At 34.9% G+C, this 24,287-nt stretch overlaps 1 protein-coding gene across 3 annotated transcripts; it reads right to left on the bottom strand.

Annotated features, from left to right (window-relative positions):
• Nucleotides 1-1,948: 1,948 nt before the first annotated feature.
• Nucleotides 1,949-23,861, bottom strand: LOC150105065 (juvenile hormone acid O-methyltransferase-like). Of its 3 annotated transcripts, none has more exons than XM_090396125.1 (5): nt 23,766-23,861; nt 14,789-15,097; nt 5,259-5,472; nt 3,331-3,484; nt 1,949-2,842 (listed from the first exon to the last, which is right to left on the bottom strand). In XM_090396125.1, the coding sequence occupies exons 2-5, from the start codon at nt 15,070-15,072 to the stop codon at nt 2,673-2,675; spliced, it is 822 nt and encodes a 273-aa protein (XP_090252251.1). In that variant the 5' UTR covers nt 15,073-15,097; nt 23,766-23,861; the 3' UTR covers nt 1,949-2,672. The 3 variants fall into 3 exon arrangements, with proteins under 3 accessions (XP_090252251.1, XP_090252252.1, XP_090252253.1); XM_090396126.1 differs by lacking the exon at nt 23,766-23,861 and adding an exon at nt 22,754-22,859; XM_090396127.1 differs by lacking the exon at nt 23,766-23,861 and adding an exon at nt 15,426-15,442.
• Nucleotides 23,862-24,287: the final 426 nt, after the last annotated feature.

Genomic DNA, 24,287 nt, shown 5'->3' with positions numbered 1-24,287 from the left:
AAATCTGTCCAAACTTGAAATACTTCTCTCACATTCGAAGTGATGCACCTAAAATCTCTCGAAATATTCTCGATGTTGTTCAAAAGAAGACAGGTTGGTTGATTGACGACCCTCTGTCACAGATCCTCTTCAGCTATGATCTCTTACACAGTTTCCACATTGTGTCTTCTAGACATATTTCCACGGGCGCAGTTAAGCAGAAATGGAATCTGCCATTCTTCACCGTCCAGTTCTGTGAAACCTACAGTAATATCAGCAACAGGTACCCAGTATTCATTGACAATTCAAATTCTACCCCAAAAACTACAAATTTCATCTATATCGATTCAAAAAAGTATATAAACTTTTTTGAATATATATTTTGAATGTATAACGCTTTCCATTCGTTATGCAGAGTAGATAAGCAAATCTGAACGTCTTTCCAGTTAATCAGTATTTGTTATTATTGAACGTACTGTCATATTGAGTTTTATAATCAGGGAGGATCAATCCCTCTGAAATATAAAGACAGTTATCACAGTACAATCAAAAATCAAAAGTGTCCGGATATATGGGAAAATAAAATAAATAAATAACCACATTAAAATCTGCGTTTTGCAGATTTTAATGCATAAAGAATTGCTGTCAAAAGAATTGATAATACCTTTTGTGATAACAAAAGGTAATATCAATCAAAATATAACAAACTGTTATCAAAAGGTTTTGCATTGTGAAGTTGATTGACCTCTTCAGCTCCAATATAGCTATTGAAACAATTTGAAATTATTCCTTTCCCACCTTGTAACGTGGTTTTCTTACCATATCACATTTTTGGTGCTCTTAAAAAGGTGGAGGGAAATAAAGGCAGAATTTCTCAGGTGATTTTTGTAGTCGGAGTCAGAGAAACTATGCATTCATGGCTGCAAGAACAACCAAAAACAAAATGTTTGGAAAAGCAAATGAAGCTACGCTGAACGATAATAATAAAAGTTTGTACATTTTGTCTACCTACATTTGATGAAAAATAAATTATCCTTACTTCTGCTGCATCCTGCTATCAGATATATTGGCTGTTTTTATTGATATCATAAAAGTTACTGAGGACAATGAAAAACTGTCCATGATTAAGTGTTAGCGTGTAAGTAAGCCTTTTACACTGATTTGTTCTGCTTTCTTAACTTGCGAAATAAGAAGATACCTATTGCAATTCAAGACAGGAATCTTAAGACGTAATGTGTAATTTTAAATGAATCATAATAATCGATTGATACATTAATACTATCTAATGAACTCTATTTTCAATTTATAGAAAGGCATACTATTTTTTGTTCAATGTTGTTAAAATAAATGGGTAATTTATTTTAACAATAATCTTTACAATGACCCATTGTAGTGCTTAAAGTCTTTATGATTTCTTTGAAGAAATAAAGTCTTAGGAGCACTTGACAAGACGGAAATGCTTCAAAGTCGCTAAGCAAGACCACTTGACTGGGTAGTTTTAGAGACAAGGTGTGAAAAGTGCGATAGTGGAAGAAGAGATAAGAATTTTTTTTTTAAAGTGAAAGAAACAGGAAGCGAAAAGTTGTGAAGGTGACATTGGAAATATAAGAAAAAGCGCCTACTCTTAAATCAATCTCGGATTGTAAATAACTAAGATTATCAGTGTCTTTTAACAGTACAAGAGGTGTCAAGAACTTGTCAACAGAAGGGGTTCTAAAATACATTGTTGACTTTATTAGTCTTGGACATCCAAGCGAGAGAGAAAAAACGTCTTCGAATCCTTTCAAGGATACTCAGGAATACTTTTAAACTGTTACAAGTGAAACACTCATGTAGATGTTCTTGGAAGAACGTGTTTGATATTCTTCCAGAAAAGATACAGACATTGATTTTTACATTGTCGGTATACAGAATAATCATAAACGAATGCGCAAAAATAGTAATATTAATTATAAAATAATTATTAACAATGAGTAGGTAATTATTTATTTACAGTTGATGTCGCACGAAGTAAACATGGTCTAGAACAATCTCGATTAGCATCGCTTGTATGAGGATGAAGAGAGTTGTCATGACAGGTAACATCACACCAGCTGTAGATGACAAAATTACTCGTAGCTCAAAATCAGCTTAACGAGCTCATGTAAATGTTAATAATCGCGACTCAGTCAGGAGGTATTGCATTTCCAGGTAACTCTTGTGGCAAGTCCACTAATTAAGTCTCCTTCCTTGAAAATTAATTTAAGTCATTGTTCACGCTTCGACTCAGTCCTCATCGTCTATGACATAGACTCTATGTAGAGAATATTTACACATTTTAAATTACCAGCACATTTTTCGTTTCTTTCCCAGCATAACATTTTAGGATACGTTTATATTCTCTCTTCTGGAAATTTTTATGGCAATTATAAGTTGGTTTATAGAATAGAAGGATCCGTTATCAGCAAAACATGACAGAAAAAAAAGTATATATTCGATAGTCCACAAATATAGGCTTGTGTAAGAGTAGGTTACTAAATTACCGGATTCGATTATAATTCTCTTCTTAGAAATTATGAATATATTTAACAGCCTATTCGTGAGCACACTTGTCTGCTCAGAGCTAAGAACGTCGAAACATACTGGTGAAGAAAACTCCTTGAACGTTTGCGTATATTTTTATGGCTGAGTTCCACGATAGATGGGACGCCTGCTTAAACAGGTTTCTTGACGCGCACCAACATCTTTGAATAATAAAATTCGTGGTAATTCATTTCTTTCTTCTCTTTTCGACGTCTTAATTCTGTTAAACAGACTTCTATGAATTGAGCCCTCTTAGTATTGCACGTCCAAGATGTTGAGGGACACACCAATTCCAAGATACCTAAATTAACAGAAAATAAATATAATATAATATAATATAATGTAAAAATATCTAACGAAGAAAGAAAGATTTGCAAGAATATCTTTTTAAAATAAAAAACAATGGAATAAAATATAATTACAACGTTAACGGGGAAATAATCTCAACAATAGCCATATAGCACCAAACGAGAATCTAAGATTGCGTGCGGCATGTAGATGGCAGCAATGCTACTAGGTGTCCAATTTCGTTCTGTACTATACAGATCCAGTATGTTGGTCGTGCAAGATTAGGTCTCAGATGAAAAGCTAGATGTAAATAATGATTTTCTTGAAATTAGTTTGTTGTGTTCCAGTTAGAGGGTTTTAATCTGGTAAGTATTCTGCGTAAATGTTGGATGGCTGCAATATTTACGCAGAACACTCAAGTTGTAAGTTGCTGTTCCTACATGTCTATTCAGTATTATATAACGTATTGAAGAACATAAAATTCGATCAAAATATAGTTACCTCGACAATCTTCATCCCTCATGTAAATAAATGACGCTTGAATTTCTCTACATTCTTCTATGATAAAGCCACTATCGGTCAGAAAGTCCTCGTATTGTCCCAACCGTTCCTCGCTTGACATGTAATAAGTCCTTGGTATTCTGGGCAAAATTATCTGAAGAATGTAATATAAAACATTCTGAAATTACAACTAAGAAACATTTTCATTTTAATATATTCCTATCATCCAGAAACAAATTTCTTTTTTATGTCAATTGCGCCCACTTCCTATAGCGAATAAAATACGTTAGTGGATTTTTTTTTTTCATACTGACGAAAGGTTGGTAAGCTTATGACATATATTTTATACCGTGTATAGGATAAAGGTTAGATAATCCGAAAAGCCTACTCTAAAGATCGAGCATAGAATTTTTTTAAACTAATTCAAGCCTCATCAAGCAGGAGGTGATGGTCTTAGATCGGTGACTGGAATCATTCACAAATTCATATCGGAGTAGGATTTGAACCAAACGAATGAGGGTGGGCGAAAAGGAAACTATCCACCAATCACAGCTATAAAATATTGGTATTAATCTGGTAGAATAAAATATCCTTGATTAGTAGCTTTCCATTTTGTTGAATGAATAAATCGAAATTTACGCGCGTGTGTGTGTGTGCGTGCGTGTATGTGTGTGAGCGCAGTTGAGAACCTTGTATGATGGACACCATGAGGGGAACTGAACATTTAAATTCGAAGATATATCAAGAAAATGGTTCAGAAAACCAATCTCTAGACACTTGAACAGTTAGTTCAATTTGGTACAGATTTCTTTGTTCGTGAGCCACGCCTCTTAAAGCCATTCTCTCTCTCTCTCTCTCCCGTATTGTCATTTGGTACTATAATAGTCTCGAATGAATTAGCATCTAATATTTCCGAAGAGGGTTGAATTTTTTCTTTCTCGATTCCAACATCTTCTTTGAATGTGCATGTAAACTGTTCTCATCAGGGTCAACTGCATTTATCTCTCAATTCCGCTCTGAATTCTTGCCAAAAATCCAGCTCTGGTTCACCACCAAGTGCAATATTAAAAAAGATTCTCCCTTCCCCCACTCACAATTTGTTCAAAGCAAGAACAAGTGTTAGATTATAATAACTTAAGTTTAATCCTTTATCCAATTGCAAGCAAACAAAGTTTGCGCTTGAAATTTGTTTGCTTACACTTGGATAAAGGATTAAACTAAATTTATTATAATCTAACCAAGTGCAAAATAAACTTCCAAGTGTTAGATTGCAGTATTTTCTTTTCCCGATATGACAATACAACCATCTCGCTTAATAAACGCTTGAAGTGGCATGCCACACCACATTTTATTTCTAGGGTAGAATTTCAGGTTCACCTAACGCTTGACCAAAGAACAATATTATATGCTGATGGCTTCAAACCTTTTGTGTCTAGAACTGCCATAAAAAAGTGACAAAATATAAAAGTCCTATTTCAGTTATGATAAAAATTTAGAGTCTCTGGAAATGACTATGAACAAATCTAAAACAGATTTCGAAATTATCAAACATGGGAAAACGTCTCTTCTAAATAAATCATGAAACTAGTACTCTCATTTAAGTAAACATTTCTTATGTTTCATTACAGGTTCAATTTTGTCGAGTGTGGAGCAGCAAGAAACTTTCCGACAAAATCTATCCGTGGATGGGATTCGCATAATAAAAAATTCAAATTATCAGGGCTTTGGATGTTCCTCACATCATGACGTAATTCACACCCTTGTCTTTCTCAATCAGAGGGCACGTCAATCTTTCTATTCTTCTACCGAGACATTTCGTAAATATATCGCATAAAATTAGGAAATCAAACTATAGAAGTCTGTTTCACAAAAACTATAATTTAGTTACTTAATATAAAAAAGAGACATTAATTTATTTTGCGACATACCTTGGCATAAGTTGCCCATTCTTTCTTCCCTGCTATATCACTGACCACTTGCCACATATCATTCCAGGTAACAAACAAGAGTACACAATCGCCACCTGGCGCCAAAAGATGATAAATATTTTTCAGAGCCTTTTTCTGATTTCTAATCCAGTGAAAAGAATGAAATGAAAATATCTTGGTAAACTTCTCTTCCCACTTAAGTGGTAAGGTTTCCCTGGAAGACATATATCAGTTACTAAAATTACTGAAAATTACTGAAAAAATTACAAAATTTACTGTAAATGTTTTATCATATAGTAACAATATTTGAATGAGAGACAATGTAATGCTAAAACAATATTATAATTGATATTCATTTGTAATGTACTCAAAGCAATTTTTATTTTTTTTAAAGTTATTTTAATTAATATATACAGTTTTAGAAAAATAGTAAATTAAATCATGCATAATTTAAACGTGTAATTATGTATAATTTAAACGCGTTTCATTATATCATTGGTTCCCCACTAGGGTGCTCCGTATTTTGTGAAATGAATATAGTGTAAAAGAAACATAGTCATAAAGATCATTTCAATTGCAAGATGAAGAATAATTTATTAATACACAGGTGTCCAAAAGCTAAGGATGAACTACATTTGTACCTATACATGAAAAACATTTCATGACTATAGCCAAATGTGGACATAAATTTATTGCCGGCATGCTAATAAATTATTATTATTATGTGACACCTCCAGGGAGTCCAAAAACTCATCGAGGGAGAGTGTGCCAACAGCATCGAACAATTTACCCCTTACAACTACTAACCGCGCTCAAACTTGCTTAACTTTTTGCTGAGCCATTAGTAGCAGAGGATCTACCAATCGACCAACCTTTGTTGGCTGTTACACATTATATTATATTGCCACAGTTTGTCGAGATATCTGCGTACCTGTGCTGCTTGAGTGGAGCCGACTTGCAAGCGGAGACCTGCCGTGCAGCGTCTATTACATTTTGCTGTTATAACCAATAATCTTTCTTCATGCTCCGTGGTAGAGGGAGAGAGGGCGACCTCTTAGCAAACGTCTGGAACATATTCCATTGGTTTGAAACTGCCCAGAACAGGATACAACGCTATGTGAGATTCCAAACTCTCTGGCACTATCAGTAATTCTGTGGCCTTCTTCAAGCTTTCCAGTAATTCTTCCTCACGTGAAATCAGATGTGCTTGATACATTACAAAACATCCAAGTTTGCAAGTTTATTTCTTTACGAAAAAAGCTCCCTTCACTTAGCACAGCCCTTTGCCTTATATCCTGTTGAGTGCTACCACGTGACCCTTTGCACGCGACTGGAAAATGTGTACCTTCTTCCTACACGTAATCGTCACTTACTCAAATTGCCACAAGCTAATTCGTCTGAATTTGCGGTGTAATCTTCAGAAATTATTATTATTTGACACCTCCAGGAAGTCCAACTCATCGGGGGAGGGCACCTGCTCTACAACTGTGTCTCCACCACTCAGTCCACCAACTGACCGCAACTACACCAACGCCATACCGACCACCGCCACTAGTATTTCCACAAACAACCACAAATATCCATGCCCACGGCGGGATTCGAACCCGCAGCCTTTTGGCTGGAAAGCGGATACGCTAACCAATCGGCCAGCCAGGCTGGCGTTCGTGTCCCTCCTTGGGTTATGAACACCAGTCTATAAGAAATACTCGAGGTTTATAAATGAAATACAAAGTCTTATCATTAATAAAATTCTCTGCTGCAATTTTCCGCAACTCGCTTTTGCGAGCAGGGATTTTCAGTACTAAAAAATATTAAAAGCAAGATGAGGGAAAGATATTGTCCGTTGAAGAATTAAAAGTATTTCATCAGCAGTTAGACTACGAATTAATAATTTGATGAACAAGCATTCCGTGCAAATGTCACATTAAAATTGAATAACAATTTTCATTTTAAAAAAATTTTTACAACATAACAAAAGGCTTAAGTTTTTGTCTAAAAATTTTACTACTTATTAATATGTATATGTATATTAGTTTATAGTTGTATATTAATTTTAAGAAATAAAATAGTTATAACAATTAAACGTGTTACTTTTCGTTTTTGAACATATATTAATATTAATAACAGCAGAAAAAAAACAGAAATTAAATTAAATTATACAATTAAATTGAAGGACGGCCAGAGTGTATAAGATCACTAATTGATCCAGTTTCCTTGAATTTTTTAATTAATCTTTTCACAGTTGATGAAGTTAAATCACTATTCCGACCACATTTTGTACGAAAATTGCGAACTGTAGCTGCCAAACCTTCATTATTTTTAAAATATTGCTCAACAATGAAAATGCGTTGTTCTTTCGTGTAGCGCTCCATTTTTAATAACCCTGAACTGTCAGCTGTCATGTTGTCTTTTTTTTCTCGTTGGCAACACTTTACCGCACAAATGGCGCTAAATTTAAATCTTGCACGAATTTTGGGACACCCTTTATTATTAATAGACAAACAAAAACACAATTTTCCGAAGAAGCAATACTACGATTTCGATATTATATTATCATATTATCATACGATGATTTACATGAAAGTACTAATAAAAATATATCAAAAAGAAAAAGGTGTACCTATAAAGTTCCTTTTTAGGTACACCTTCATATAATGATAATTTCATTATCAGTATAGTTTTTTATAATCTCATTAATTAATCTCATTAATTTTTTTTGTATATATATATATATATATATATATATATATATATATATATATACACAAAACAGGGTCATAAGGGGCAATCATTTTGATTGTAAGGGAAGCGGCACTCCCATGGACCCCTAGTTGAATCTATCCTCTCCTTCTTCTACTTTGAGGAAGATCCACTCACTTCAATCTTTCCTATAAGGCCTTATCAGCCAACTCTTCTTATTTTACTACCTTATGCTATTAGAGTACTCGAGGGCCATGGGGTCTTTCCATTTCTGGCCTTATAACTATGTCCCCTCTATAAACCTTTACTATAATTCTACTCTATTCTACTATAATCTACTCTTTCCCCTTCAATATACCCTATTCCTCGTATGGGCTTAAATTTGGAAGAAGACTTGTTCAGAAGCCTTCAGGAAGCAGCCCTACAACTGAACTATCCATCGTCAGGCTAGTGCCCTGACATGGAGAACATAATTCTACTTTTAAGCTGACAGAAAAAGGTAATCGGAATGAATCTATGGAAAACGACCCTGGAATGGAAAAGGTAAAACGAAAATGGAAACAACAAAATATAATACATATAGCAAACTGGAATGTAAGAGGAATAGCACATAAAGAAATAGAATTAGACCAAATATTAAATGAAATAAATTTTAAAATAGCAGTAATCACTGAAACAAAAAATAAATTAAAAAGAACTATGAGAACTGAAAATTTTAATGTGATATACAGTGGAATTGACAGAGACCAAAGAGCACAAGCAGGAGTCGTGATTTGGATTCATAACTCCTTTCAAAACAGTTAAAACATTATAAATTATGGAATGAAAGAATAATAGAAGCTAGAATAAAAATTGATAGAGGTTATTTAACAATAACTGGTATATATGCCCCAGAAGAAGGAAGAGAACACGATAATATTGAATTTTATAATCAGCTACAAAACATATATAACAAAATAAATAATAACGATTACGTAATTTTAGCAGGAGACTTAAATGCAAGAATTGGAAACACGAAAATTAATAATAATATAGGAATACATGGAGAACACACTCTAAACAGGAATGGTAAAAAATTGATTGACTTTGTAGTTTATAATAACCTAAAAATAATGAATTCTTTCTATAAACATAAAGACATACATAAATATACTTGGGAAGCAAGAGGATGGAAATCAATATTAGATTATTTTATCTTAAATGAAAAGACATCAAAGTTTTCACTAGATGTTAGAGTTCACAGAGGATATGAAATAAGCAGTGACGACTTCCTTGTTAAAATAAAATTAAGATTATCAACTAAATGGCTACAAATAACAAGAACAGAAAGAAAATTTAAAACATTTGTTTATAAAACTAGACTATTAAATGACACAAATATGCAATGGCTATATGAACAAAGAATTAACCAATATCTAGATAAAATAAAACAAAATGAAGAAATAGAAATAGAATGGCTTAATATGAAAACGATACTAAATACAGTAGCAAATGAAAGCTCAGGAAAGACCAAAAAATGCAATGTTCTTCTTTCACTACGCGTTATTCCCACTTCCTATGCAGGGTTCGCGTGTTACTTAAATGCGACTTCTTGTTAGTACCACTCCCAACCGAGGCCTGCCGCTGGGGGGGGGGGTATTTTTTTGACTGTAGGGGCGCATGTTCACGGGACAGGTTTGTCTGCTTGCTGGACGAAAAATGCCAGATAAACTGCCGAAAAAACCCTACTGCCCTCGCCCAAGACTGGCCTAACTTGGTTATGACAGATCCTCAAGTTCCTTACGTCTTCGATGGGAATCGAACCTGGGACACTCCTTCCGCAGGCATATGGTTGCGAAGCGCAAAGCCACTAGGCTAACCGCGCGGACAAAGACCAAAAAATTCGATAAAAGGAAAAAAACTGAAGATATGGGATGATACAATCGAAGAAATAATCAAAATGAAAAAAGAAGCCTATCATAAATGGTTAAGCAGTAAAAGATTAGAAGATGAAATAGAATATAAAAGAATAAGAGCCATGGCTAAAAGAGAAGTCAGAAAAAGACATAGAGAATCATGGAACAAATTTGTTTCTAATTTAGAACATGATTTATATAAAATAAGACCCATTGTATATAAGATTTTGAAACACTTCAACGCAGATACTAAAGAAAACATAAAATTAAAACACCAATTTGAAATTAGAAGAATTTCTTAATTTCTACACAGAATTGTGGACAGATAAATATTTTAAAAAGGACAACTAGCAAACATTTAATGAAAATGAAAAGGAAATAACTAAAGAAGAATTAGAAATCAGCCTGAAAGAAACAAGAAACGAAAAATTACCTGGAGATGATAAGCTAGGTTTAGAACTATATAAATATGCAGGAACAAGATTCAAAGAAAGACTCCTATTATTTTTAAATAAAATTTATTCAACTGGTAACCTCCCCCCCCCCAATAGAATGAAAAAAAAAAGGAATTGTGATTCCTATCTTTAAAAAAGGTAGTAGAGATGATCCAAAAACTATAGCGGTATCAGTATACTAAATTCCTGTTACAAAATATATAACAGAATTTTAAATAGCAAACTAATGAAATATTCCGAAAACTTTATTTTAGAAGTACGGAATGGATTCAGAAAAGGACGATCATGTATAGACCCAGCCTTTTGCCTAAAATTAATAATAGAGAAAGATGATGATGATTTTTTTTTTTTTTTTTGTAAAATACTATTCAGTAATAGTTGTTCTATATGTTTTATATGAACTTGTCGATTCTGTTTCCCCCTTTCTCGAATCGACAATAAACGGAGCTTCACATCTACGTGTGTGATTTATATGAAACCAAACAAAGAAAGAAATTTATTTTAATAACTGGAAGAACTAAAAGCTGTAAACTTAACGAATGTCATAAAAAAATAAAGAATAATAATAATAAAGGAATAAAAGAAAAGCGAAAAAAAATTCCAAGTCGTGTTTACGCGAAGGTGTAGAAGTAGGTTGCAAGAGTAAGTCATTATGGAAAGCAAGAATCCCTCTTTACTTTTATAAAGCAGAAGTAATAAAGAAGAAGTAACTTCGTGTGATTCTGTATAAATTGGAGGAATATGATGATCCAAGATAGTGGAACAGTGTCCCGGTGAAATGGCTACGAAAAAGGAACTGACGGAGTTTGAAAGAGGCGTTGTCATAGGATGCCGTGTTTCAGTCTATCTGTTCGGCAAATTATTGCCAAATTGAGCCATAACAGGTCAACAATCAGTGTTACCATGCTGAAATTGAAACCCAGGAACACAACTGGGAATCTAAAACTACAATAAAATTGTCTAGTGAGCCGTGTGCAGCTGGCGTGTTTGTTCGCTTCAACAAAAATTATCAAAACTAATGATGACAACGATATGAAATGAGATGAATATTATAAATGGTGAAAAGGCTTTGAAATGCAACATTAGATTTCATAATATGAAAAAGTAAAAATAAATTTTAAAAAAATAATAATAATAAATTATACTTTATGAGAGAGAGAGAGAGAGAGATGCTATTTCCTTGTTAGTCATCATTGCTAAAAATCTCCTTACAAAGTAAAGCTTATAATTGTTTGAGCACTTCTTGCCCTATTTCTAATATTACTAAAAATAGTTCCTTTCCTAAATAAATAAAATAATAAATACTTCTGAATAAATTTAATACGTCTTTATACTGTGCCTATTCCTTCTATACTTAGCTGAACATTTGGCAATATTTAAAATATTTAAAACATTTAAAATAATAATAATAATAATAATAATAATAATAATCGTATAGTTAATATTATACACTATTAGTTGCTTTTATTGCATGCGAACTTAAAATGCATTTGAGTGCAGAAATCACTAACGTAATGTTTAAAAAAATGAAAAAAATAATCTAAAAGAGGCCTCAGTTTACATTCAAAAAGTGCATATAAGAATAGGAAAATGAAAATGAATTATTATCAAAAACAGCCAGTGAATTACAGGAACGTTTTTTCAGGACAACAAGAATACATAAATGACAAATAGAATCTTAAAAATTGTTAGGAAAATATTCATGCTTAATCTCCTATATCTTCTGCATGTTTATTAAATAATTTAAGGAATTTACAACGTACATAGGATATAAATTAAATTAAACTTTAATCTATATTTCCAATATTTCGGCAACGTCACGTTTCCATATTTAAAGAACTTAAAATAAAGACACGAGCACGCAGGCAGTACACACAATAAATGAGGACGAAACAGGAAGCTATTGCTTCTCCTAAAAGTCCTGATGGTACCCCCTAGCGGGCTATGTAGGTATTCTTGGCTGTTGGGATGAAGGTCTTCTGATGTAAGTCTCCCAAATTTGGAGCAGTCTCATGCAACGAAACTTGTTGAAGTTTGGACTGTTTCTTAGGGCTGAGGCTGAGACCATGAATAGCCTTTCAAATTTGAATTTATTACAGTGTATTACCATGGCTTTCTTCCACCGTATTCTGTGGCTATATCCAGAACATAGTCTGCAAGACTAGAGTGGCTGTACTGGTGAAACCGGATGTAGTCCTTATGTTCTGAAATTCTGATATTCGCTGTCCTGCCTGTTTGACCAAAGTAGGACAGCTTACAGCTTCAAGGGACCTGGTAAACAGCAGGTAGGTCTAGAGGAAGTGGTTGGTCTTTAATGGAGCAGATAAGGAACGCCAATTTTCTATATGTTCTGTAACACGAGGTCAAGTCGTCATTTTTATAGGATTTCAGTAATTTTTCCGAGGTGCCTCGGATGTAGGAAATGGTAATGGATTTAAAGTAATCCTTGTTGTGAAGGCGGGGGATGGGGGTTGTGGTTTACTGGTTTCAATATTTTTTGGATTTTTTGAGAGGAGGTAGCCATTGGCTGAGAAAGTGTTGAGGATGTGGTTTAGTTCTGTGGTCAGGGCATTGTCATTTGAACAGATAACTTTAGCCATGTTGTGTAGTGTCTTAATAACTCCATATTGTTGTTGGTGAATGTATCTGCCTGTATGGGTGGGTTTTCTATAAACTGAGAAAACCAAGGTTCGATCAAGCTGGCAGGTGACTAGTGTGTCTAAGAAAGGGAGGCAGTTGTTTTTCTCTTTTGCCAGGGTGAATTTGATTCTGGGGTGTTGGTTGTTTAAGTGTGTTAGGAAGGAGATGAGTGTATCAGAGCCATGTGGCCAAATAGCGAACACATCATCAACGTAGCGAAGCCATGTGGTTGGTTTATGTGGGGGCAGAGTTTAAGGCTTTTTCTTCAAAATTCTCCATATAAAAGTTGGCCAAGGGTGGGGAGAGTGGTGAACCCATGGCTGTTCCCCCGCCCCCATTTGTTTGTAGAATTTTCCTTGCCAAACGAAATAACCTGAGTTCATTTTGAACTGAAATAGGACTGAGATATCGGGACGAAATTTAGCTTGGATTAGCTCCAAGGTTTCTCTGTGTGGGACATTTGTGAATAAGGAGGAGACGTCAAAACTGACCTAAGAGATAGAAAACTAAGGTTTTCTATGCTGGCTTTGAAGCGGGCTGAGTTTTTTATGTGTGTTGGTGTGTTGCCAGTATAGTGCGTGTGCGCTTTGGCCAAATGTTTAGCTAATTTGTATGTGGGAGAATCAATGCCATCCACTATGGGACGTAATGGCACATTTTCTTTATGTATTTTTGGGAGTCCATATATATGGGGAGTATGGAGTTAAACGGTTTTAATTTGTTAGTGACTTCTACAGGCCAAGAAGTGACCTTCTTAAGGAGCCTGTGGAGTTTTCTAATTTGTGAGTTGGTGGGATTGTACTCAATAGGGAAGTAAGTAGCCCGATCTAATAGTAGAGCATTAAGCTTACCTGTGTAATCCTTTTTGTTAAGTGCTACTGTGGCCTTACCTTTATCCACGTTGGTGATTACTATTTCTTTGTTTTTCTTCAATTCCTGCAGAGATTTTATATTCCTTATTGGATATGTTGGTTTTTGGTGGCCTTGCTTTGGTGAGAACACAAGCTAGATCCAGTCTAATATCGTTAGCGACGTGGTTTGGAAGATGGCGGATCCCGTGTTCAATTCGAATCATTATATCCTCGGCCGGTAATTTTCCGGGAGCAATGGCGAAGTTGTGGCCACGTGAGAGAGCATTGAGTGCTTCAGGCTTCAAATTAACCTGAAGAAAGGTTGACTACAGTGTCAGTAGGAAGTTTTGATTCGGAGGTCGAGTCTTCTGCAGTTGCATTGGTTCCAAAGAACTACGAAAAATTAATTTTTATTTTTACGAAATCTTATTGTTATCGAAGGTTTCTTCTCTCTCTCTCTCTCTCTCTCTCTCTCTCTCTCTCTCTCTCTCTCTCTCTCTCTCTCTAATTAGTAAATTAGACCATTCCAATGGTAAGACTATTTTCAGAGTTCTTTGTCGTAATATAACATCCAATAGATGAATATATATTCTAAAGGTTGAACTAGAAATTAGAAATAAAAATAAAATATAAATTACATTATTATTTCCAAAAGAAATTAAATATTTTCAGATATAGAGTTATTTATAAGGATATTAAATTAAATGTTTTATAAAATTCGAATTTATTAATCGATAGGTGGCGCAATATCACATTTCAAGTTGGAATATTACGCCTCGATAATTGCTGTGAATCTTCTTATAATCGGAAACTGTTGGAATTATTAAACAAACTTAAAACTTATTTTAAGTTTTAAATTTGTTTAATAATTGTAGCAGAATTTAATAATTGTTTCTAGAGTAAATAAATTGACTAAATGGCGGTTTAGAAAAGTTTTCCTAAAAGCAATTTGATACGTTCGATTTATCAGAATTTTTTAAATTACTTACTTAACTTCTAAATCAGCGACATAATATTCAATCTTTTCTGAACAAAATCTTCGCCGCGCGTAGTCAATCACTTCGGGACTTGAATCAACAGCAATGCACTTCCGGAACTTTGGACATTTAGATAAGAGAACCTCTCGAGTGATGCCGCCCAGGCCACAACCGAAATCCATGATGATGTCGTTTTCTTTCCATTTCAATTGTGGGGTAATTTCTGACATCAAGAGCTTTGCGTCATTCTCCTGCACACGATGTATTTGGTGATAGAGTTTAGCGTCTGGATTCATATCAGAAGATAATTAAAACTAAAACCTGCGTTTAATAAAAAAAAGGAAGAACTGGTTGAAGCAGCAAGTGACGTAAAGTATTTTTCAAGTAAGCAACACTTATATAACTAAACTGCATAATATTATTGAAACAACACGAAATAAATAACGTGTACTTACTTGCGCCTTTTTATGTATTTCAATAAAATACTCACATTCCGAATAAATTTCCTTTTTTTTTTCTTTTTTCTTAATAATTTTCGGTACAATAACATTTACTCTGCTACAAATGACTAGAAATTTTCTAACTCTGAAAAACATATATATCTGATTATTGATAATTTGATACTAGGACTTGAGTGAACGTAGCTTACTAATTTGACGAGTCGCCTATTTCGTTCTTGATAGTGTAATATAATCTATTAAAGAATAATGTGCTGAAGATAAAAAAATATATACTGACTATCGTCTTTCACCTAGTAGACGTCAGTGGATCTTGTTCTTACTATAGAAACATGAAATCAAAATGACACAACGATCTTGCTAAAATGAATAAACTATTTTATTATATAGTGATTGATAAAAACAAATGCAAAAGTGTATTTGTTTTGTCAACTCCTAAAGGCGTGTCTGAACACACCAGCTAGACCTCTATCCAGTATTAAAAACTAGTCGGTCTGAAAATTTGTCGAGCAGCTTAGCAACGGGGGACTGATATTATTTTTAATATATACTGCACCAATTAGTTCCTGAAAATAAACCAGTACGTGTATTAAAATTAGAAAACTGGTGCTTCTCCACTGTTGAAATAGTTTATAACATGAATACAATAAAAAATATCGATCTGTTGCTAACATTCTCAAATTGCCGTAGTTACTTACATATCAACTACGAGAGTACCTAATTTTTTTTATCTTTTTCTATTCTTTATTTAAAAAAAAAAAGGTATAGCTAATGCAATATTCATGATTTTTAAATTTGGCTTATCAATTTCCTTATTATATAAGACCGCTGGTAGTCCGATTCATAAATAAATATAAAAGAAATCTGTAAGTTAAAGATTAGCATATCTAAAGATCACAATTTCGCACATGGATAAAAGCGTTTTTTTTTCTTTGTTGTTTTTTAATATAAGCTACTAATTTGCACACCTTCCCCCCCCCCCGAATTCTAAACTAATATTCAACTATAATAGCTACAATGGTTTCGTGAGATGCGGTCCAATATCCTTGGAGGGTAATGGATGGCAATGCTGTAGCCAATTAAGTTCTAACTGAGGCTCGGCTATTGCTGTTACCCTCCTGCCATGATCAGAGCTTTAATAGCTGAATGGTTTCACACAATTAACTTAGCCATAGCCCTTAGAGCTTACCAACTTCCACAGATCATCCGATATATTAACAATATTTGTGTAATTCAAATAAATTATAATACCGGAATGAAACTCACGTAATATGTTCACGTAATATATATATATATAGACTGGAACTATTAAAACACTTCATTGGGCCCTCTCCTTATTTTCTTCAGATGAACTGTTACAGAAAGAATTGCAACATATTACTTCCACGTTTTTTTTTTATCTAATGGTTATAAGAATTCTTTCATCAAAAGAGCTCTACACACTTTAGGTATCTCAGCCTTTTCAAATTATTATTACTATTATTATTACGATTATTACGGGAAACTCCAGGGAGTCATTAGACTCATCGAGGGAGGCCCCAAATCATATTCATCACAACTATTCGACATTCATACAGTATCTATCATACCTCGCCTTAAACTCATTCACTGTCACAGCATCCACCACAGACTCAGGGAGCGCATTCCACTCATTCACTACTCTAAAAGTAAAGAACCCAGCTCAAACACCCTTACTAACCACACTTTTGCCCAGTTTCCATGGATGTCCCCTAGTCCTCCCACAACCAGCCATGTTCTCAAAAATATCTTCTGAATTAATTTTATAGAAACCCTTCAGTAATTTGAATGTCTCAATCATATCTCCCCTCCTCCGCCTATCAACCAATTTTTGCAACCCACAAATCCTCAACCTGTTCTCATACGGTTCATTCCACAGACCTGCTATCATCTTGGTCACTCGCCTCTGGATCCTCTCAACCTCCTCTCAATCTATCCAAATCATCCTGCAAAATTTTGACGTCATCTGCATTCACTATTGCCCTACCCAACTTCGCATCATCCGCAAAGAAATGAACTGTTCCTCTCAGATCCTTTCCTATATCATTTATGTCCAAGAACAGATCCTTGTGGCACACCACTAGTCACAGGCCGTCTTGTGGACTCTACTCCTGAGTAAACCGCTCTCAGATATCTCTCCGTCAACCACCCTCCTATCCATCTCACCAACCCTATGTCCATTCCCATATGCTGCAATTTACTGATTAGAATTCCATGTGGTATCCTGTCAAAGGCCTTAGCAAGGTCCAGTAGAATCACTGTAAACCCATTACCCTTATCCAGTTCAGCCGTCACTGTGTTATAATACGTGAGCAAGTTACTGAGGCATGACCTACCCTTCACAAAACCATGCTGTCCCCGATACAGTATCCCATTTTCTATCCAATCTTGTATTTTCCTCTTGACTATTTTCTCTAAGACCTTGATAATGATTCCTGTTATGCTGATTTGCCGGTAATTTTCAACAGCAGCCTTGGAACCACATTTGTGCAGTGGAACTATTTTCCCCTCTTTCCACCCCCTTGGGACTGACCCAGTCTTGAGGCTCAAATTAAACAAAATGGTCAAGGGCACTGACAATTCTTTGGCCGCTTCACGTACGACACGTGCTGATATACCATCCAATCCCACAGATGTATTGACATTGAGGTTCTGTAATAGACTAGTTACGTCTACTTCATTCATCACAATTCCAGTATAAGCTGTTGGATGATATACTCTTGCAAAGTGCTCGCTCAGTAATTCCACAATATCGACTGATTCGGTTACCTCCCTACCCTCAGCATTTTTTAAGATCATTCTACCATGAGCATTTTTCCTTTTACTTGCAACATATTGAAAAAACTGTTTGGGATTCTCTTTAGCCTGCGTGGCCAATTTCCTTTCGTAATCTGCTTTTGCTTTTCTTACTACCCTTGTTACCATCCTGGCCTGAGCTTTATACTCTTCCTGCGCCTGATGGTCACCCTTCTCCTTAAATTCCCTCCACAATTGTTTCTTTTTTTTGCAGCTCAAGCTTAATGGTGTTATTCATCCATTTAACCCCTACTTGATTTATTATTCGGACTCTTGGTATACAGTCAACCATTGCCTCCTGCAAACAGTTCTTAACCACCTCCCATGCACTATCAACATGGGAGTTTTACATGCCATGTTGCAGTTTTACATGCCATGGCATTGAGCCAAGCACACACCTAAGCTTGTCATACTTACCAGCCCGGTAATTCCACATGTACCCTGTTTTAATTGTAAATTCGACTCCTTTAGCCACCTCCCAAGTCATGACCTTATGGTCACTCTCACCAATTGGTGGCAACATGGTCATGTTCGTTACAGCCACATTCTCAGTTGCAATTACTAGGTCCAGCACTCTCTGCCCCCTGGTATTTTCCAATACATGTTGCCGTAGATAGTTGTCCCTTAATAACCGCATAAAATAAAAGTCCTTCCTCCCATGTGCCCTCTCCTCTTTCCAGTCACTGTTACCATAATTGAAATCACCCATAATAATTACCCTCCTTCCACTCATTTCTTCTATTTGCTTATGCATACTATCCCCACCATCCACTCCATCACCTGGTCTATAGCAGCACCCAATTGTATATTTTGTTCTGCTAGATTCTATCAACAGCCTCAAATGTGCTTTTTTCCCCATCCTGCAGTTCAACTTCTATACTACTTGGCTGAAGCTCATCAGCTATCATCAATAACACTCCTCCCCCCTTTTTATTCACCCTGTCACTCCTGAACACGCTATACCCTTCGCATTCAATCACACTAGCTTTATCATCTTCTGTCAGCCATGTTTCACTAATACCGACAACCTGTGGCCTGGAAGTGCCAACCATGGCCAAAAACTCTTCCTTCTTGTTCCTAATACTCCTGGCATTAGTGTACATGAATCACAGAAGCCCATTTGTCCCATCCCTACTTTGAGGCCTTATACTAACTATCCCATTCTGATTTGTTGTCCGTCGTACTCGCTCGGGCATAATATACTCATTCATACACTTAACTGACCCCCTAAAGTCTGCATATCTACTCCCCCCTCTTAATAAATCTAGTTTCCCTGAGTCTGTACATCCACTTCCACATCATTCATCAACACTCTTTCAAGTCTCCGTACACCAACTCCATTCAAATGTAACCCATCCATCTTATATAAGTCCTTTAGCCCATCGAACTCATTCCACACATCCACAAATTCCACACCACTCTCCATGCATAACCCACGCATAAAGTCATTGGCAATTATGGCTCTCCTTCTAAACACTTCGCTGTCATACTGCGGTAAGATACTCACCATCCTAACTCTCTCACTCGTCTCTTTTGCTACCTCAAACAACTCCCTCACATCCTCTGTCATTTCCATTTTGTCCTCTTTCAAATCATTCGTTCCTGCCACGATTATCATCTCTTTCACCCTCTGTTTTTGCAGTCGAATAGATTCGCTGACGTCCTTTATGTTCGCTCCCGGCTGGTACGACTTCGTTAAACTCTCAATTATTACGCCTCTTAATAGCGAATCCCCATACAGCACTCGCTCCTTCATTTTATTGACGTTTACGAACATTCTATTATTTGCCGTCACAGACTTCCGCCGGTTATTTATCGGTACGTTCAACACACATTTTTCCATACGCTCCAGTTGTCTTTTAGCTCTGTGTATCGCACCATTCAAACGGGCAATTTCGCTACTCGCATTTATCTCACCATTTTCATTATCGATCAAATCATCCATTCTTTCTGTGTTTCTACTTTCATTTACACTTTCAGCGACGCTCTCACACCTATCTGGCACTACCACGCAATTCTCTAGCACACCGCCATTTTCTACATTCTGACTATCGTTGACGATATCACTCTCGACACACGAAACGCGTTTGAAGTCCTCATTCTCTTTACACTTTCTACACATATTAACTCCACTATCACTTTCTAACCACACTCCCACCGCTCTTCACAAGGCATACATCTCACAGACAGCACATTGCATAAATTCGTTTACATCAAAACTCTTAAACAAACATGGCGACCTGGCCGCCATTTTTTTCTTTATCGGTGCCATGTGTACGCTATCTTTTCTTAAAAATAATAATTAAAATAACAGAAAACACGCAAAAATTGCACAGACACACTAAGAAACAAAAAACAAACAATACTACTTAAAATTCTAGTAAAATATCTAATGTTAACACAAAATACTACTAATCTTTTCAGGAGCTCTCGACAAGCCGACGATCTATTCAATGCGACACCAAGCGACCCTCTACGGAAGAAATAACTCGTATTCCTATCCCTTATGTGCAAGGCATTAGTGAACGCATAGCGCAAGTTTTAAAACTACTGGATATTTTTGTTGCCTTTCGCCCCATCAGAAATATCTCCACCTTTCTCCCTTCTCCTAAGGAAAAGCTTCCACACCTCAATTATTCAGACGTTTGCCATATTTTTTGCTCTTGTGGGTTATCCTATTTTGGACAAACAGGAAGATCTGCTTTTATTCGGCTAGAAGAACACAAGTCTTATATTCAATACCTTGAGTCTGAACAGCTGGACTTGCGGAACATGCTATCAACACCAGACATAGAGTTCACTGGGAAAATATAAGTCCTTCACAAAAGTTGGTTCCTCATAGAATGGCTTTATAAAATTACATGTGAAACTTTACTTCACTCTCAAAACTTAAACAGATCCGATGATTTACATCCATCCCCTTTGTGGGAGATAATTTTTAAATCAGCTAATCTTTCCTAAATTTATTTTATCTAATTGCATAATTTTTAATTAATTAGAAATTTTAATGACCTTTTTAGTTATCTTATAATAGTTAACTTAGGTGGCGCCTTTTGGAATTGTCTGTTGATGTTCGACCATTAAGCATTCTTGTACTGAAGATGCTTTTGTTACTTAAGCGAAAATTTTACGTTAATAAAAGAATATATTACATGAGTTTCATTACGGTATTATAATTTATTTAAATATACCTACTCACGGCATTTCCTCATTGAAACAAATATTTGTGTAAGTCACTGAACTGATACTGATATAGGGCCGTTAAAAATACTTGTTAGTAACAAGCAGCGCAATAAAAATTCCCAAATAGCTACCTCCAAATGTTCCATCGGATTTTCCCAAAACCAAAACTTTTTTTTTTTTTTGGCAAACTGTGTCATTTATAAAATGGAAGCCTGATGATTACTAAGTAGGACAACATATCCCACGCCTTGTTTATCGATGTTTTTTACACCAGCACATTGTAAATATATGTGGGATGAAGAGACGCTTCATTCATCATTTAAGTTTAGGGAGGGGAAAAAAAAACCTTTTGCAATCAGTCATGTTTCAAAAACTGTTGCTATTTTATCCACAGAAAAAGAAACAGGATTAAAAGAAAAGTTATTTTCTTCATTTCTGGATTAAATCATTCATCTTTTTTTATATAATATTCGGCTGGTACATGTATAACGTTAATATCTGAATTTGTTTCAAGTTTCTAATATATTCCTAAAAAAACTCTTAGATTAATTCTTAGATTTAAGAATTAATCTAAAAATAATAAATTTTATAATTCCTTTTATTTCCAGATGGAGTAGGTGGGATACCTTTAGCCTGAAAGGACGTAAGGAGCACATCAGCTACTTACGTCTTTTAATAGTCAGTTTATGGCTACCAATGATTTTGAAAACTTTTGGAACTAGATGGACACGAGATGGCAGATATCTTCTGCCCTCTCGTGTTCCTAAATCCTAACTAGTACTGTCCGAAATATTGGGAATTCTATGGGAGGTTTTCTGTGGAGCGAGAAAGGTTGGCACAAGGCTACACATGAACCAAAATTAGGAATTAAAAATTTTTAATTAATTCACATATTATACTGTAAAAAACTGACAACTTGTTTTCTTAATTTTAATCATGAAAAACCAGTTTATTTTGAAAATGAAAAGAAACTGAAATTAAAACTATTTGATAATACTAATATCATATTATTTATTTAATCTTTATTTTATTTTAACACGTTCATTGCCAATCACGCGATATCGCGCGGTGCGAGTTCTCACCAAACGGCCGATCACGCGTTATCGCGTGGATGTCGTTAACTAAATAAAAAAAATATATAAAAAAGTTGGCCACCACACGAAATTCCAATTTTCAGCTTGGCAATGAAAGTGTTAAAACAGTTTATATTTCGTATTCCACGGAACAGTATATGGCTTGAGTTAAGAGCATATCCGTTATCACGTTTGTATGGAAGAATATTATGTTGAGTAAATAACTGAAAGGACTGGGTGGTTAGAATTAGGGATCAAGCCACTAAGGCAATGAAGTCAAAGTGATATATCTATTAACATTATGAATTCTCTGACCGTATGTTTTGTAAGAGAAAAAAAAAAAATAAGATCGTCAACCAGTCTCATATGAGATTGATTGACTCAGTTGAAACGTTCTTATAAATATTCTAGATTGGATTTGAAATCAAGTCTTTCTAAAAAAAACTTACTGAGTCGCAACCTACTGAGTTAAATAATATCATATGGAGATGGAAGGGTTTTTCCTCTTTCAAACAGATACACTTACTTCGTAGCCAACTGATCCAATGTGTTAAGAAATATTTATTTTTGATTAATGTTATATTTTCCTGTTATTTTTTTTTTTTTTAACAATAAAGAGAGATGGCAACATCTCAATAGCCTATCACGGCTAGCTTCTAAAAAAAAGCGTGGACACGTTCGAATGAGAGCCAACCATCAGCTATGCAGCGCAATATTTGTGTTAACCAAGCATATGCATTATCAAAACACTGAAAAAAAATTGAAATTTAATTATATCAGTGAACATTAAACAATAACATAACAGTATGGGTTCGAAATTAAATCAAAATAGTTTTATATTCACTGTTTAATGTAGAAATGATGCGTTGCTATATTATTGTTGTATGGCATATTACGTTTAAGCTACGCGTGCGTGCGTTAGACAGAAGATTCAAGAAATAAAATTTGGAATTAAAATGCCTTTGCTAGCGTGATTAGACCAACTATAATGAGTTTAAGTTAAGTAGTTCAGATTACAGTTAATATATTTTAAAAAAGTTTAAAAAGCAACGAATATTTAAAAAATACACTTAAAATGTATATATTTTTGCATTGTGGGTAAAGGTATTACGAAAGAAAGAAAACGATATATAAAATATTAATATATCCTTTCAACTTTTGTGTGTTGAGAATAGACATGCATTACTGTTCTAGAGCATTAATATTTTGCTCCTAGAGAGAGAGAGAGAAAGAAAGAAAGAAAGAAAGAAAGAGAGAGAGAGAGAGAGAGAGAGAGAAAGAAAGAAAGAAAGAAAGAAAGAGAGAGAGAAAGCGGGGTTCTAAAGTGACGCTACGGTAATTTTTTGATATTACTTAATAAATGAAGTGTGAATAAACAATTATAAACACAATATATAGCAATAACTGCAAATCTCCCAGGTGGCTCTGCACATGCGTTTCTCAGGATTTAAAAGTTCTTACCTTTAATTGCACTGCGAAAGACTTTATGCTTGTCTTACTAGAACAGGGGTGTATGTAGCTTATGTAGCCGGTAAACATGCGTCTGCTTAGTCTTACAATTTAGCATGTGCCACAGTCACAACGTCAGGGATATCTAAACAGTTTTATCTCTAGGTCGAAGGTCTACAAGGATAAACATCCGGAACCCTAACAGCACGTTGGAAGTATCTAATTATATTCCTTGGTTAAAAATTCATTTTTATATTTTTTTTCTCTCCAAATTCTGTACATGAAAACCTGCAAAATCAATAGCATTCTAGTATTGTAATCGCTTTCGAGTTGGAAAAGATTAGGAAACCATTTAAAATTCTATTAACTGTCAGTTGTACGAGTACTGTATTCCCTCCTTATCCGCGGTCAATCCGGGTCGGAAATGTTAAATGGAAAATTCCAGAAATAAAGAATTTATAATTACATCGCAAAGTGGATATTAGATCCAACATTATTTCAAAGCCGAATGTTTGTAGAAACTATGAAAATTTC

This window comes from Typopeltis vanoorti, chromosome 7 (genome assembly GCF_054136105.1).
Source record: "Typopeltis vanoorti isolate ZY-2024b chromosome 7, IOZ_Tvanoo_1.0, whole genome shotgun sequence".
In the NCBI taxonomy this organism is placed as follows: domain Eukaryota; kingdom Metazoa; phylum Arthropoda; class Arachnida; order Uropygi; family Thelyphonidae; genus Typopeltis; species Typopeltis vanoorti.
The sequence above is the reverse complement of the archived record's forward strand: the minus strand, read 5'-3'. Positions and strand labels throughout refer to the sequence as shown.

Bases quoted from the DNA above. Each gene is read 5' to 3' on its own strand.
- LOC150105065 (XM_090396125.1), bottom strand. From the start codon at position 15,072: ATGAATCCAGACGCTAAACTCTATCACCAAATACATCGTGTGCAGGAG. The intron at 5,473-14,788 runs GTAAGTAATTTA...TATGTCTTCCAG, and splicing joins GTCGCTGATTTAGAAGTTAA to GGAAACCTTACCACTTAAGT. The intron at 2,843-3,330 runs GTAACTATATTT...CTGTTAATTTAG, and splicing joins GAGGGATGAAGATTGTCGAG to GTATCTTGGAATTGGTGTGT.